This window comes from Mauremys mutica, chromosome 14 (assembly GCF_020497125.1).
Source record: "Mauremys mutica isolate MM-2020 ecotype Southern chromosome 14, ASM2049712v1, whole genome shotgun sequence".
NCBI classification, from domain to species: domain Eukaryota; kingdom Metazoa; phylum Chordata; order Testudines; family Geoemydidae; genus Mauremys; species Mauremys mutica.
The window spans coordinates 27,743,820-27,760,548 of record NC_059085.1 but is presented as its reverse complement, the minus strand read 5'-3'; the positions used below and the strand labels follow the sequence as shown (position 1 = coordinate 27,760,548).

Here is a 16,729-nt window from a genome sequence, read left to right as displayed (position 1 = left end):
GATTTTCCCGGTTATTCCTGCCTTGGCCAGCTCATAAATAAAGATTTGTATTAACTTTTTCATATAGGAAACTGGATTGTGGCATCAGCAAGTGCTTCCAATTAGTAAGCGTAACAATACCATTTCTGAAGTAAGAGCAGGCAAAGAGTCTTGTGGCACGCTTATAGGACTAACAGACGTTTTGGAGCATGAGCTTTTCGTGGGTGCGAATACCCACTTTACCATTTGTCGTTCGGATGCATGGTTAGTGGAAAAATTTTCCAGGGGCAGGTATATATAAGCAAGCAAGACAGAGCAGGCTAGAGATAAACTGAGGTTTAGTTCAAATCAGGAGAGGAATGAGGACTCCTCTTCCTAGCAGCTGATGAGTGTGAATAATACTCGAAGAGAGGTGAAAAAGGGGGGGGGGGGAAACTGGTTTTTTGCTAGTTTGGCTAGCCATTCACAGTTATTTGTTTTAACTCCTGAGACTGATGGTGTCAAATTTGCAGGATGAAACTGAAGCTCAGCACGTTTCTCTTTGATGTCTGGGTCCTCAGAAGTTTTTTTGCTTGCAGGATGGCCACCTTAAAGATCTGCTATTCGTGCTGGCCAGGGAGTGTTGAAATGTTCTCCTACAGGTTTTGTATATTTGCCATTCCCTCAATATCCTGATTTGTGTCCATTTATCCTTTTCCTTAGAGGATACTGTTCCCAGTTTGGCCAATGTTACACTATGGCAGCACAAGGGGCATTGCGTGGCCATATGATGGACGTATATTACATTTGGTGGACGTGCAGGTGGAATGAACACGGGGTATGATCGTGATTTGTGGCTGATCATGGTTAGGTCCTAGTGATGGTAGTCGCTAGGTGTAGATATGTGGGCCAAGAGTTGCGGCATCGAGGTTTGTTGCATGGATTTCAGGTTCCTGAGGCTACGGACGTTATCTATGGTGACGGTCTGTTGCAACTTACTGGTGAGAATATGCTTCAGCAGTTGGCAGGGTTGTATCTGTGGGCGAGGACATTTGTGCCTTGCCACCCCAAGGGCCTGTGAAAGTGTGGGTGCGGATCATTGTCCAGGATGGGTTGTTAGATCCCTGATGATGCTGTTGGAGGGGTTTTAAAGGCTGGGGGGAATGTATGTGATGGCCAGGTGGGAGTCCAATGTTGTGTTTCTTTTCTTGGGTTTGTCTTGCTCAGTAGGAGGCCTTCCAGGGTACAGAACGTTGCTGAGCTCTGTGTGATCTGTTTTCCTTATTTCCTTATGCGGATATTGTAGTTTTGAGATATGCTTGATGGAGATTTTCATGTAGGTGTGTTGGTTCTCTGTCTGAGGGGTATCTAGAGCAGATACGGTTATGTACCTCGAGATGCTTGGGCTGTAGACAATGGATCATGTGGTGTATGGCCCGGTGTTGGAAGCTGGAGGCATGAAGGTAGGCCATAGCGGATCGGTAGTGGTAGTAGGTTTTCGGTCTCTAGGGTGGTGTTGAATGTGACCATCACTTATTTCTCACCGTGGTGTGTACAGTTCCCCATCTCGCGAGGGTCCTAGAGCCTGGGGCTTTCCCAGCCCAAGCCCAAATGTCCTACACCCCCCCCCCCCCCACCCCCCCCCAAAAAAATCAAACAACCCCTTTAGTCCAAGACTTGCATGCCTGAATCAGCTGGTATGAGCCAGCTGCAGGTTTATAATCTCAGTTTAGTATTCAGGATAATTTTCTAACTAGATGAATTCTGAAGACAGAGAGGTCACCTTATCTAAGTACCACCCGTGTTCCACCAGTGTCGGACGCTCCAGGAAAAGCCCATTTTAATAATAGGTATAAATGCATTTATCCCTATTTTCTTATATTTATGGCCAGTTATATCTAATTCCCTTTTATGATTTTTAATAGGAATTTACGAGGATTCATTTGTATTTTAGATTGAGATAATTAAGTACCTTGCTGCTGGAAAGAAGAAATGTAGAGAGAATTGGCTCAAACCTAAAACAATATTCGTGTACTAGTGCATATATTAAACTTCCTTTTATTTGGTTGTCACCCCAATAAGAATGATTACTGAGTCATAAAGAAAGAAAATGTATTGCATTACATCTATTAAAGTATGTTTTATATGTAACAGTAATTAAAATATAATTGAAATCATGAGTTCTTCTAATTATTGGCTTTACATAATGCATATTTAAAGAGTGAGCATCTATAAATGTGTCCTTTTATATACATTCAGAAATGGTTTGCTGGCAGCATTTTAATTAAAGATGGATTAGTTAAAATGCTGTTTAATCATTCTGTCATCAAAGGATTTAGACCTCATTAATTAGCTGTTGATAAATAGGTTTAAACTACAAAATTTAATTTAAAATATGCCAGTTGAGATCTAGAATTATTAGAGAAGAAATGGAGCAATGAGTCTTAGAAAATCTTATGCCATCTCTTTATATAATATCAGATTAAGTGTGAAATTATTAGACCATGATAGTACTTGCAGTTTTGTATCACTGTTAATGCATGTAACACAGTGGCTTTTACAGTTGGTTAAGAAGTTAAAATGAGATCCTTATTGTCGACCACCCTTTTCATGGTACAAAGACTACTATGCTATGTATTTAAGTATTTATTTTGCGAACGACTGAAAACTCTGAGACATATGCCCAAGGAAAAATGACCCATTACTGAAAATGGTTGTCAGCAAGGGTGGTGTCCACCGTAACTCCAGATTCCTCTCAGTTGGAAATTATTTAGCTGCGAGAGTGGATTAGCCAAAACCATTTTCAAAGTGGTTCCAGAAACTGGGGGAGAGATGTGGTGAATTTGGTATTGATCACTCTTCTGTAATGGCAAACACTTTTAATCTCATTCATACTGACAGTTACAATGTTTTCAATAACAGTAGAAGGGAGGTTACCAATGAGGATAACCGTTGACAATGGTTGTCTTCACTGGATGACTGTCCACGAATGGGCAATGCTTCAAAAGGGTCTGTCCTCCCCTCACTGTGTGGGCGGGATAGCTCAGTGGTTTGAGCATTGGTCTGCTAAACCCAGGGTTGAGAGTTCAATCCTTAAGGGGGCCATTTAGGGACCTGGGGCAAAAATCTGTCTGGGGATTGGTCCTGCTTTGAGCAGGAGGTTGGACTAAATGACCTCCTGAGGTGCCTTCCAACCCTGACATTCTATTATTAAACAATCTCACTGGGCTGAAACTGAAGTCCAGCTGAGTTTTCCAGCTTTCCCATTAGAAACCTGCCCCTCCAAACTGAAACCTCCAAGGAGATTTGGAAGGTTTGTTGTTTTTGAAGTGAAACTGTTACAGATTGCAGTAAGAATCTGACACTTCCTCTGTGATTCATTAAGCACAGAACATGAGGTGGTTGTTTTAAAAACAATTCTATAAACGAAATGCTATCAAATAAGAGGTTTCACTTTCTTCCTGTTTTACATGCATCATTTCCCAGGTCCATGTTATGTTTTTAGAAACACAGGACTCTCACAGTGTATGTTCTCTTCCAGATTCAGACTCTTACATGATAGTTGTAGTAATGGATTTCTGGGCCAAGGCTTCACAACTTCTATATGAATGGAAAATAACAATGTACTGAGTAGCACTGAGATATTGTGGTGCTGTTCGATAGGTAGGTCAGCTTCAGGTGTGCAGGCAAGACAGCAACTACTGTAGAATCCTTGAGCACTATGCAACCCGCACAGGAAATGAAGGGAACATATTCTCCCACCCCAGACCTTTTTATTATAATAATGTTTCTGAAGAAGAACAAGTACCATGTGAGGTTATACTTTTCACACTCATTGTTTGCATTTCCAGGCTTTCACATACATAGTAAATGCTTCAGCTGAATCTCCATATAAAAAGGAATATTTGTATAATATTGATAGTTGGGTGAAGGAAGTTTTCACAAAATTCATAATTCTGTGAAACCTGCAGTACTTGGAGAAAGTTAGAGAACTTCTTAAAAACCTTGGCTGTAATTGCATTTTCCCACCCCTCATACAGCTAAAAACAACAGGTTAAATTTAAACTCAAGAAGAGTTGTTAAGGATGGCCTCTATCAATATAATATGGTCAAACAAACAACAAAGTTAACTAGAAAATTTAAGTATAATTCTGTCAAAATGCAATTAGCAAAAAATGGGATCCTCTTTATCTCACTCTTCTCACCCAAAATTTATTCCTGCCTTGTGCGTTCCCAAATACCATTGGGAAATCCTGGAAGAGTTGAGTAGTTTAATCAAAAAAGATCAAAGAAATATCAGCTAATGTCATCTCATCTATTCAGTTGTTCTTAACATAAGACAGAACAATTTATAATTCCCAATTATCCAATTAATATGCTAATTACCCTTCACGTAAGTAACTCCATTCTTAAACTAAGAATATCATTTTTCTTTCAATCATTGCAAATCATACATAACATTTGTGACAGTGCTGGATTTTGTATTATTTATGGACTTTCTGCTTGTTTCTTATTTCCAGGTGATATTAATCCTTGGTGAAACAGATGTCATGGTATGCTTAGCTCCCTTGTGATCTTAAAAGCCCACAATCCTATTGTCTTGTATTCTGTTTTGCACCTGCCAGGCACTGTCATTCATAAATAACTTTTTTTCTTAATCTTTTTGGTAATTTCATTTTGTGTTCCTGTCCTGAACTCTGGATGGGTATCCATTTATTTTGAGGTTAGAGTGCAAGAAAGGTGGCACAACTTCTTGGAAAACCAACAGGAGACAATATTTGGAAATAAAGCAGAAGCTGTACGGAAATCTGTGCTGTAGAAACATTTTGTTTCTTACTCTTGAAATTCACATCTTCAGTGCTATTATAGTCCTCCTTTGGAATGTATGTTCTGTTTATGGTTCATTTGACATGCAAACCAGTTATAATTTCATGCCTACTTACTAAGGTTCTAATTTTGGCACCTTTACTCAACTCAAGCATCCCCTTACACCTCAAACAGCCCCTCTGAAATCAAGAATCAGTCCCTGAGTTTGACCAGTCCTTTTTTCTGCAAGTTTTCCAGGACATTAAAACATAGTCTGAGGAACAATCTCTTACCTTTTTTTTTTTTTCCTTCCTTGACTGGCACTAAAAATCTCAAAAGTGAGAGTGAAATTTAGAAATTTGTGCATGCACACACACCGCCCCACTCAGGTCTTAAATTTATAAGAAGCTTTTTCATTAGAGGAAGTTCAACTTGCAAGTGATTGGATTTTAGAAATTAATCTGTAGCAATTTTAATAACGTAAAGCTGTTATGTATAGTTCTCTTGCTGATGGGGTGGTAACTTATGTTCTGAGCAATTTCTGATATCATGCAGGACATTGAAATAGTATTGTTTCATTCACAAAATTGTTGGGTATATTTGCCATGGAGCTATAGGATAAAGCTTCACTCTTCAGAATACAGTTAGTACTAATGTTACTTGTTCTTTCATCAGCCTTGAGCTCACTGTTTGTGCCCGGTGGACATGACGGTTTCTTTCTTTTAATTTCACTGACTATTTCTTCCAACTAGTTTATGTATAACATTTTTGTATGAAAACAATTCTGCGCACATAGTATATAAAACTGAAAATATACACCAGTGTATTAAAAGTTAAATGAGACTGAGTTTCAGTCAACTAAATCTGAGTAGCTAGTTAGCCCCAGATAACCAATAAGGTTCTCATCGTAACCTGGACAATTAGGAAAATTGCCCATCACTTATGAAGCTTTCTGTTGCTAATTCTTGGTTATGTATGCTGTTTATGCTCATATCTCAGGATCGAAAATGAAGTACTGTTCAAAAAAGTATAGTATCAGAGGGGTAGCCGTGTTAGTCTGGATCTGTAAAAGCAGCAAAAAAGTGTATGCACTCATTGATACTGATTATCTGCCAGACTTAAACTGGTGCTTTCATTTTTGTGTCTGCAATTCTGCATATTTATGGTGGTGAGTGCCTTAAAAATACTTTAGATACAATAGATAAATTGCACCCACTGGTAAATGTGGATGCAAAATTATAGACTATTTAGGCTTCTGTAAGCACCTTATCTGTGGGTGCAATCAGGTACGTAAATGTACTAAATGATCAAAATTGTGGCTACCAATTTGCAGCATAAAAAAGGGAGACCAGTTCTGGAAAATCTGGCCGTGTGTGCTAGTTATACTATACGAAAGGTAAGGGTGCTTCATATTCATCCTTTGCAATTCAAGAATATTTCAGTGCACAGCTTCCACACTCCACCCATAAAAACTGACAACTCCACACATAAACATTTATTCTGAATTCTGTACAGAACTCACATTAGTTGTTTCTCTTTCCACTCTTTAGTTCAAAACCACCTGCTTGCATTTCAAAGGGAAGTCTCAAGAGGATCTGTTCAAACAACAATAGTTTTGAAATGTGAAAAGGTTTTTTTTTGTTAAGTGGCAATTTCCTCAAAGGTACACTGATTAATTATTGCATATCTGAAAGTCTTAAACTGCACAGTGATAACTCATGTAACTATTTTAAGGTAAATATTTGGTTTTGGTACAAATATTTTAATGCTGTATTAACCCAATGAGTATCTTCCTGGACCATTCAACATATTATGTATTCTACAAAAAGGGGCATTTTTATGCCTACTACACCATACTGCTACATCATATAAAAATTAATTCCTAAACTACCACTGAGCAAGAGGTTTTGTTGAAATGACTCCAGAATCTTGAAGCAGCAAACCAGATTGTTCTGTGTTCTATTCCATCCTTTCAGGGAGCTCTTGGAGGAGAATGTTGAGTAGCTGTTTATTCACCCCAAAGTCACACGCGTACTCTGGGGCCTCTCCTGTCCAGGAGACACTGTAAGGTTCTTTGGGCCATAGTGCCATGGAAGGCTGATGACACTCTGCTTCATCTTGTTTTTTAAAGATGTGGATGATGCCATTTCTTTGTTTTCTGAGTGCCTGATTAAGACAGAGAACTGTATGTTGGATGATTTAGTTTGGGATTGGTCCTGCTTTGAGCAGGGGGTTGGACTAGATGACCTCCAGAGGTCCCTTCCAACCCTGATATTCTATGATTCTAAGATGTAGGGTGAAATCCTGGCCCCACTAAAATTGATGGGATTTTTGCCACTAACTTCAATGGAGACAGGATTTCACTCTCAGACTTGCAGCACTATTCTCCAGATTCTGTTCACTTGATGATTTCTTCACGTTTCTGGCCAGACACCAGGAAGTTTTTTTGATTTCTTTATATCTTTGCCTTCTACCAGCCTCTAAGGGCTGTATGCATCTGGCTGTAAGGATGAGGGGAGACAGGAGGAGAGGTGGAAAGGAGAGGGGCAGAAGGCTGGCAGCTAAGACTCCTCTCCCTTTTCTGAGTGACTACCAGGGTGTCAGATCTATAGCAGATACTAAAAGTTGGAAACCTGAAGGTAGAAAGGGATATTTTGGAGGGTGAAGAGCAGAGGGAAGAAGAAATATGGACAAAGAGGCTCAGTTAGCATTCATTTAAAGTAGGTGACAATTTAATTTTGGCGGGGAAGAGTGTGTGTTGGGGGAGGATTGTGTGGACGTTCTGTTTCACTTATTTTGTACTTTTCCTTCCAAATAGAGAAAAGAATCTGGAAGGTAGGAAGGATTTGGGGCCAGGAGGAAAATGTCAGGCTTTTCAATTTCACATACAAAACTGAAGAACTAAAGCAGGGTTTAAGTTCATAATTTAAAGTTAAGTATGTTTGTAAGCATTTACATGATCGCTAAGGGAAAGTTTGAGTACTCTTCCCTTTATCCCCCAAGTCCTAAAAAGGAGTACATGCTGAGGGCCATAACTCCAATTGTTCATATCAAAATGGGGAAGGGAGAGGAAAATGTTTGGAAATGTTGATATTGCCTGAAAAACCCATGGGAGTTGTCCATTGTACATAACACAGAAGGTTGCAATAACATACCACTTGGAAGCTGAAAAGCAGTAGAAATGAATGAAATATGTGTGCATTGCAGTACAAGATCCATGTATTTACTGAAGAATCTCACTTAAGCCAATGAAGCATCATTGGTTTCTTTCATTTTGGATGAAAATTTTTCTCTGTACTTACCCAAGTTTGTTAACTCAATTGCAGCATTAAATAAACTATCTTGACGACTGAATCAGACTTTGGCTCAGTGGAAGTCAAGCATAAGAAGCACTGTCATGTATCTGTCACAAGAATAGAAATTGGAGTTAAATTCTTGATAGAAAAAGTAACAAAGGACTCTACTTTCTGCACTCTGTCCCCTATATTTTTTCTCTCTACCATTCTGTTTCTATTGATATAATTATACGTGGTACTGATTGTTAGACTAGACTCAAAAGATTTTATTTGTTTGATGTGATTTAGAAGTAGTAGTTTCTTGGTCCAAAAATATCTAGTCTCAAAAGAGACTAGTTGAGATGTATAGCATACTGCTCTCTTCTACACATCCATTATCTGTTAAAAAGAACACCCTTGACAAGAATCATAAATAACATATTCTTTGTTCAGTTCACCCAACGTTCACTTCTTTCTGGGAAATAAATACTAAATGTATGGGGATAGGTCATATATTACAAAGAGGAAGATGTCAAAAGAAGAGAAAAGTGAAAAAAGTAGTTAATGAATATTGATAATACTCCTGGATTTTGCTCCTTTATTCCATGCATGCAAGGTATTAAGTGAAGCTATGTTAAAATTAAACTGATACCTTATTTAGTTTCCTTTTTCCTGGTCAAGAGATCCCATTAGAATTACCAGCGTGTAAAATACTGCATTAGAAACCCACCTAAGGATTGCCATAAAAGCACACACAGCAAGTGTAAAATATGCTACGAGAGATTCTAATCATTTGTTGACAGAAAAGATAATCCAAAGTAGATTTTACATTAAAATAGTTTGAAAAACCCTTAAACAATCAGGTGGTCTTTAAAATTTTCTTACAATAAAATAAGGCAGTTTAACTTTACTTGTATGCAATAACCGCTTAAGATACTGAAAATACTGGTATGTGCTTGTGGAAACTGAGGGAGTTGTGTATTATTTTTTATAAAAGATGCTCCTCAAGTTATCTGTTTGATATTAACCTATCTGAATGCCAGAAGTTAAATCAAACAAGGCTGTTAAGAGAGAAGCCAACAGGAAATGAAACAATGGCTAAGATAAGAGTCCCGAAGAAAATAATGGAAAAGCTGTTTATTGGAAAACTCCCCCTAAGGCACTGGTCACCCTGTAGCTGTGACAGTGCTTCTCTGTTGTTTCCAGTGGCTCAAAACCCAACATTTCTAGGAGGTAAATTTTCTTGTCCCTTAAATTAGCATTGTCAATAAAGTAATCAAGCATAGGCATAGCTGTGGGAATAAGATTACCTGATGCTTCAGATTTGAGAAAGAGTAAGCTCATACTTTAGATTTTCTTCAGCTGTAATAAAATAGGGGCTAATGTTTGCCCTATTTTAAATCAATGACAAAGAGGTCGTTTTTTAAAATTATCCTTAAACTCCAGAAGACACGCTTTCAGTCAGTTATAATAATTTAAAAAAGCTGAATTTTGAATGAAAACTACCTGATAGTATTTGCTCTTTTAAAAATTAAATTGTCGTTTCAAAGCAGTAAAAAGAAGATACAAGTTCAAACAGAACCATGTGGATAAACAGAGTAACATCTGACGTAAATAGACCAATGACTGATCTGTATACACCATGAAGATATATAGTGTGCAGGGTGACAAAAAATACATTTACTCTAAAGGGGAAAAAAAGACGTGCCAACTGCTAGCACCTGTGATGCATGCATTAGAAATTCTTAGACAGATGATCCAGATTCAACATAAAACCGTATTAAACATACATAGAAGCTGGTCATAAAAGTGGCTAGCCTAAATGCCAGACACAGTGTTTCCAATATAACTGCATATGGATTTCCAGATTTAGGCCTTGTCTACATTAAAGGGAAAAGTCGATCTAAGCTACGCAATTTGAGTTATGTGAATAGCATAACTAAATTGACGTAGTTTAGATCTACTTACTGTGGGATCCACACTACGCGATGTCAACGGGAGCCGCTCTCCCGTCAACTCCCCTTATTCTTCTCGGTCAGGTGAAGTACAGGAGTCAACAGGAGAGCGATCGGCGGTCGATTTAGCGGGTATAGTGCCGATGCACTGATAGCCACAGCATCGATCCTCCAGTAAGTGTAGACAAGCCCTAAGTCATATGTCCAACTTGCAGTATTTTGCTCCCTTAACTTTTGCATTGCACTTGGAGAATGCCATGAAGATCCATCAAATTTATTACTCAGAAAAATATATTCTGTTTCATATAACTCTAAGCTGCATTGTTCAATGCAAAATTCTTACAGAAACTACAGCACATGGGGTGAAATTATGGCTCAAACTCCCACTGACTGTAATGGAGCCGGGATTTCACCCAGAGTGATAGAGGCCACCTTTAAGATGCTGGACATACAGTTGTTAACTTGAAAAAGCCAGCAGTAGTATCTGAAGTGCTACAGTTATATCTTATACTTGCAATAAGAAATAACTGTGGAAATTCAGGTGCCACTGTTGGCAGATGTTGACTTTTTTTATGGCAACCACGTTAGCACATAGTTTATAATGAATCACTCAACTGAGAAAGTAATACAACAATGTGAATAATTTTACTCCTGACTCTAGTGGAAAATACATTACCCAGTAAAGATATACTATCCCTGGCTCAATCACATTAACAATGCCTTTTTAGTTTTTCTTTTTTAAAAGAAATCCATAACATGTGAAACAACCAATGTAACCATTTTTTGGAAGAAGGAAATGGAAAGTTCAGACAAAAGGTAGATTATATGTAGCATCTCTTAACTTATTTTACTACCTTTTATTGCTAAACTGGGAATGCAGCAAAAGATAACTGTTACATTACTGCATGAAGTTTCATATAAGTTCCAGCTTTACGAATATGTGGTCATTTGTCACATGGAAAAATAAGCCCTGCTATCTTTATATCATCTAAGATAGAAGGAAGTTTACAGCTTTCATTATTTCATTTTTAAAGCACTTTAGAAGGTTACTGAAAGCTTGGAGAAAAGGAAATATTTCACTCAGTCACTTAAATACTAAGTAGGGGTTTATAAAAATAACACTGAAAGCTATTTAAATAAGCATTACTATACATCAGAGGTCGGCAACCTTTCAGAAGTAGTGTGCCGAGTTTTCATTTATTCACTCTAATTTAAGGTTTTGCATGCCAGTAATATATTTGAATGTTTTTAGTAGGTCTCTTTCTATGAGTCTATAATATATAACTAAACTGTTGTTGTATGTAAAATAAATAAGGTTTTTAAAATGTTTAAGAAGCTTCATTTAAAATTAAATTAAAATGCAGAGCCCCCCGGACCAGTGGCCAGGACCCAGGCACTGTGAGTGCCACTGAAAATCAGTTTGCATGCCGCCTTCGGCACACGTGCCATAGGTTGCCTACCCCTGCTATACATACATACAAATATAAGATGGAACTGGGCAAAATGTTTGGGTGCATGTTCTAATAGTAGACTTCTATATGCAAATGTGTTATGGAGACAGAAACCTAGAATTTGCAAATGGAAAGAAACATAGGTCCATAAGGTGAAGTGATAGTGGAAACTGAATGTGTGACTGCCAAATGGAAGATTTATAGCATCCAGTTGCGAAAGTTAGAAGGGCTCTTGTTATCCCATCTCTTAATTTCAGAGTATCTCCCAGACTCCTGTATTGTTATCCTCTCCTTCTGACTTTCTCTTTGCACACTTGTAAATTTCCAGAGAGATCCAAAACTAGTAAAATATTGTAATTAGAGATGAGGAAAAATTCTATAAAATCCATCTCCCTGAAAAGTCAGGATTTAGTCCTTAGAGAGATGGTTCTGTTTTCATTTCCTTTGTGTGCATAATTTTTGGGGGGAATTGGTGTGTATCTTTTCAATTAATTATCCCTTTGGGAAGTTTTGAAATATATTTTGACTCTATGGTTGTTTAAGTAATAGTCTTAATGTCCTTCAAAGAATGAACATTGTGTTCTGTGGGCTGCTATTACAAAAGGACAAAATCATAACGTCTCTGAAGTTTGAATGGCACCATTATTACTGTGTGTTAATGAAATGATTTTGGTATTACAATAAATGAGTTTTCCGAATCCATTCAATATTGAAGAGAATTGGATTGTAATTAGAGCATATTTCACAAAGAATAAAAGAGTCCGTGATATGTGCTTAGCTCTTATAGCACCTAATCCTGTAGTGATTGTGCTGTGGGCACATCTGCCCTCATGTGCAAAGGACTTTTACAGCGCAATATTTGTGAAGATGAAAATTCTTTTGTGCTTTCAAGGCTAAATAGCTCCCCCAGGAGGACAGTGCTGCAAAGAGAATAAACTTCCAGAATGCATTATTTCATATATAAAGCAAGCACTTTTGTAATATTTCCTTATCTGGCTCTTATTTACTACAGTATAGTCTTGGTGTTGAGATCCAGATCTTTATTTCATTGCTCACATTTGAATGGTAAGATAACTGAGGTATTTAAGCACCTTAAGTGAAAATAAGTAGTTTCATGTTTTCAGTGTGTAATAGAACACACACTTTTTTCCTGTTACGCTTACTGTGGATTGTAGTACTGTACTAGTAAAATGTGCCGGATTGTGGGAGAATAGTCTTTTTATCTGGAGAACAGGTGCAGCATGGGCAGCTGTCCTGCAAGTTCCCACATACACTGCTAGTTTGCATCAACCTGCACTAGCGGGGACCACATGTAGGTGTCAGAGCCAATTCAGTGGTGTGCAAACCTGAAACTCTGAAATTTTGAAAAGGCTTGGGCTAGCCTTGGATCATCTTTCCCAGTGGGACCCCTGAGTCCACTCCAGAAAAAACTCCTTTACCTTTGTTTATGTAGGCCTCTGTTGGTGGACAGAACCAGCCTATCTGAGGAGTTGCATTTCCTTTTTGAAAAATATTAAGGTAGGGGTTTACAACAAATGTGGATTGTATTTGTAGTTGGTGTTTCAGATATGCCAGAAGAAGGTATTTTATTCAACTCTGTAATCTTAGACCCAGGCAGTTTAACAATTGTTTTCAGCCTTTGATCCTTTAACTATTTATTAGCTACTTGGTTCTAAGGTCAGGTTCTAAGTGTGTTCCAAAGTTGTTTTACTGTGCTGAGTTACTAAGGAAAGCAATTTACCATTCTTCAGAAATTAAACATGCTTCACTGCAGTTTCAGTATTTTTCTGTTGCAAAGTTTCATACCAGGCTTGATGACAGGTACATGATGAAAAATATACAAACTGGCTGAGATGCGAGAATGTAGGTTAATTTGATTGTTAAATTGAGCAGAAATTCAGGGAGATATTTGTCAGGTAGTAGAGGGACTTGCACACACAGGTCTCGCTTCAGTGCAGTCTTGCTTGCTTGCTTTGTGGTGTTTCTGAATAAATTATTAATTACTGATATTTTTTTATTTGCAGCCTGTTCCAGCATTATTGCTATACTCGCGGTGGCATGCGCCATACTTCTTACACTTGTATCTGTGGCAGGTAAGATCTTTTTGTGTACTTCTGTAATATTTATCATCAAGATCCCATTGGAAGTGTGTAAAATTATTTTTACCATATATGTTTGGAAACAAGTAAAGTGAGCTTTAAAGTTTTGTTACTGAGAAAATATCAGGGAGATGGCTAGCACTGTGTAAACTAGATAGGTTACAGATTCTGCTGCACTCAGGAGATTACATGATTGCCAATATTGCCAGTATCACATTTATGCTCACATTTGTGGGGCAGTAGGTTTTTTAATGACAGCATATGAAGAAAGACTTAGTATCTTCTCTTTGTAGTTAAAAAAAGTACTTTCTCTGAAACATTCTTTCTTTAAAAAAAAAAAAAAGGGGGCTTTCATATCATTTTCAAAATTCCTGGTCTCTGAATTTATTATACACTGCAAATAAACTAATCTTTTAAGGAAATTTTGCTGCATCTCTCTTTGCTTGCTGAACATCTGCTGTTGAAATTATATTTTTGTTAATATTGCTAAAATATAATTTGTAATTCTATAAACATAAATTTTTTTAATATGTAGAACTAGAAGAGAAAATAGTAAATATTTTACTACATGGATGTAAAACTCATTCTGTGAAGAGGGTTTAACTGCATTTTTCATTGTAATCTGTGGCCAGATTTTCAAAATTAGAGCCATATGGTACCTTCAGTCCACAACAGATCTCCCACTGATTACCATGAAAGGGTTGCTGTATCAAATAGTATAAAATGGCCTTTATGCTGTAAAGTAAACTAAACTTTAGGTTCATAAAGTTGTTGTTGCATTCAGTATCACTCGTGGGCAAAAATGATAAAGGGCACTTTAAGGATTGCTGGTTTTTTTCTGCCATTTGCAGAAAATGCTCAGTTGCTTTTTTGTAAATGCATTTACTCTCTTTGCATGTAAAATTATAGAAATTGCATATGCAATTTTGGTACTGAATTGTGCACCTAATTTGTTTGAAAACTTGCCCTTTATTCTCATTTGACTTGAGAGTTCTTGCTCTTTTCCTGGGAGGTCAACAGTTGATTTTCGGTCACTAGTCTGATGACCTTAGTCATGGTTTCCCATTTAATAGGATGGACTTTGTAAAGGCGATCATCTTCCTGGTGAAAAGAGCAACAAAATAAGCCAAATTTTTCAGGGCCAACACACTACGCAGATCGAACCTGCCAGTTGAATGTTGAAGGCCTCTCACAGTCCTAGTGTGACCACCTGGAGAAAATACTGAAAATGACCAACATCGATGGCCTTGTCTTCCAGGCGATCCATGTTGCAAATGAAAAAAAAGTCTCTGTTAATACAAAATCAATGGCTATACATTCATAGCCAGCAATTACCATCCAAAATACTGGCAGGCCAGTAATATGTGGTTCTACTTCCTATAGCACGCAAAAGAAACAACTATAATCTCCATGTGCATTGGCAAGCTAACCATCATTCATGTATATAAACCAACTGGTACACAGTGGCCTCAACCAGCTCTTCAGAATGCATAGGATCCTGCTGTATTTGTGCACGACTTTTAATAGTCACCACATACAATGGGGCTATGCAGCAAGCAACATTGCAGGTGAAGAACTGACACACTGCATGTTGGCAAATGATATGTTCCTCCTTTTCGATACAGAACAGTGCATCACTTTCCATTCTGTAAGATGGGGCAGAGGATACTGCCCTGATCTGATGTTTATCTCTAAAGATGATTCAGGCACACCAATACCTATATTGTGGATCATCCTTCATAATTTCCCAAACAGCCAGTACAGACCAGTACTGACCCATATTGGCATTCAAATCCCAGTTCTCTACTCAAGATTGGCGGAGCGCTGGAATATCAGAAAAGCAGATTGGACCATTTTCAATAGGACTGTGGACAACACAATCTCCTCTGCTCCCCCCGCACCAAAGATGTTTGACTGTTTTACTGCACTCCTAATCTCCATTGCAAAGAAGAATACACACCTGAGACGCAGATCGTCATACATTCCATGCTGAACTTCAGAGAGCCAAGAGCTCCTCCACAAATATGACAAATGTAGAGAGACAGACACTGGAAAAGCCCTCCTGGTGTCAAATGGATGCAGCAAGGGGGAAATGGTGGCCTGAATGTGTAGAAGGTCTAAACTTCGCACACTGGAGCAGATGCGCCTGGAACCTGCTGACACACCTGAGGGCTGCAAATCCCACATATGCCATTAGCCTGCAGGTGAAAGCCAGTGCCATCACTGCTAAAATTTAGTGGACGTCAAAACAGCCTGTGAACAAACAGTATCAGAGACAAGTCCAGCATCAACTTCGGCAGGTAATGTCCACGTGCACTCCGTTGTCCTAGTGGTCTGGACACAAGTAAGAACATCAATGCCACCACTGCAGCCACAAAATTGGGAAAAGATGGTATCTATCCTAAGTTCATAGGTAACCTGGGTCCACTTGCATGGAAATGGATGGTGCACCTTTTCACCAAGATCCTGCAGACCAATGAAATCCCCTGTGTTTGGAGAGAAGCCAAGGTCATTGCACTCTTAGAGCCTGGAAAACCTACAGATCACCTTCTAATCACAGACCAATCTCCATCTTGAGCATCAACTACAAGGTGATGGAGCATATGATTCTGAACCAAATCGGGCCCACTGTGGACAGCAGCCTATCCAAAGAGCAAGTTGGTTTTTGACCGCATAGAAGTTGCTGCAACCAGGTTCTGGCTCTCACTAAAAACGTCGAGGCTGAATTCAAATGAAAATTCAAGACAGATACCGCTTTCATCGATCTGTCAGCAGCTTACAACAGTCTGGAAGGATGGTCTGCTACTGAAACTGGCCAAAGCGATCCCCTATGTGTGGGTTTTCAGGTTGTTGAACACCATGTTTAGTAACCATCATGTTTAAGGTGTGCATATACGTCAGAGCCGACTTTACTGCCTTGTATCCGAACTCATGTTATATTGGGTGGCGTTACATCAGGGTAGAGGTGTAGGAGTAAATATTTCAGTTTACATACAGATTAGTCACCCTTAAAAAATCAATAAACTTTACTACTAACTTACTAACTATTATTACGGCTGAATGCACACTTGGGTATCAGACTGCACCTTGAAGGTCTTTAGGTAATTTCAACCAAGACTGTGTCACTTCAAAAGTAATGTTAAGTGTAGATGTGCATAAATGCAATTAAATAAGAATACCAGTAT

The 16,729-nt window shown here is 38.3% G+C and overlaps 1 protein-coding gene across 2 annotated transcripts in view; it reads left to right on the top strand.

Moving 5' to 3' along the window:
* The window catches only part of PEPD (peptidase D), a 227,212-nt gene that overhangs the window by 127,851 nt on the left and 82,632 nt on the right, over positions 1 to 16,729 (top strand). For both annotated transcript variants that reach the window (XM_044987795.1, XM_044987794.1), the window contains exon 10: positions 13,470 to 13,538. In XM_044987795.1, coding sequence (XP_044843730.1) covers positions 13,470 to 13,538 — 69 coding nt within the window. The remainder of the gene's footprint in view (positions 1 to 13,469; positions 13,539 to 16,729) is intronic.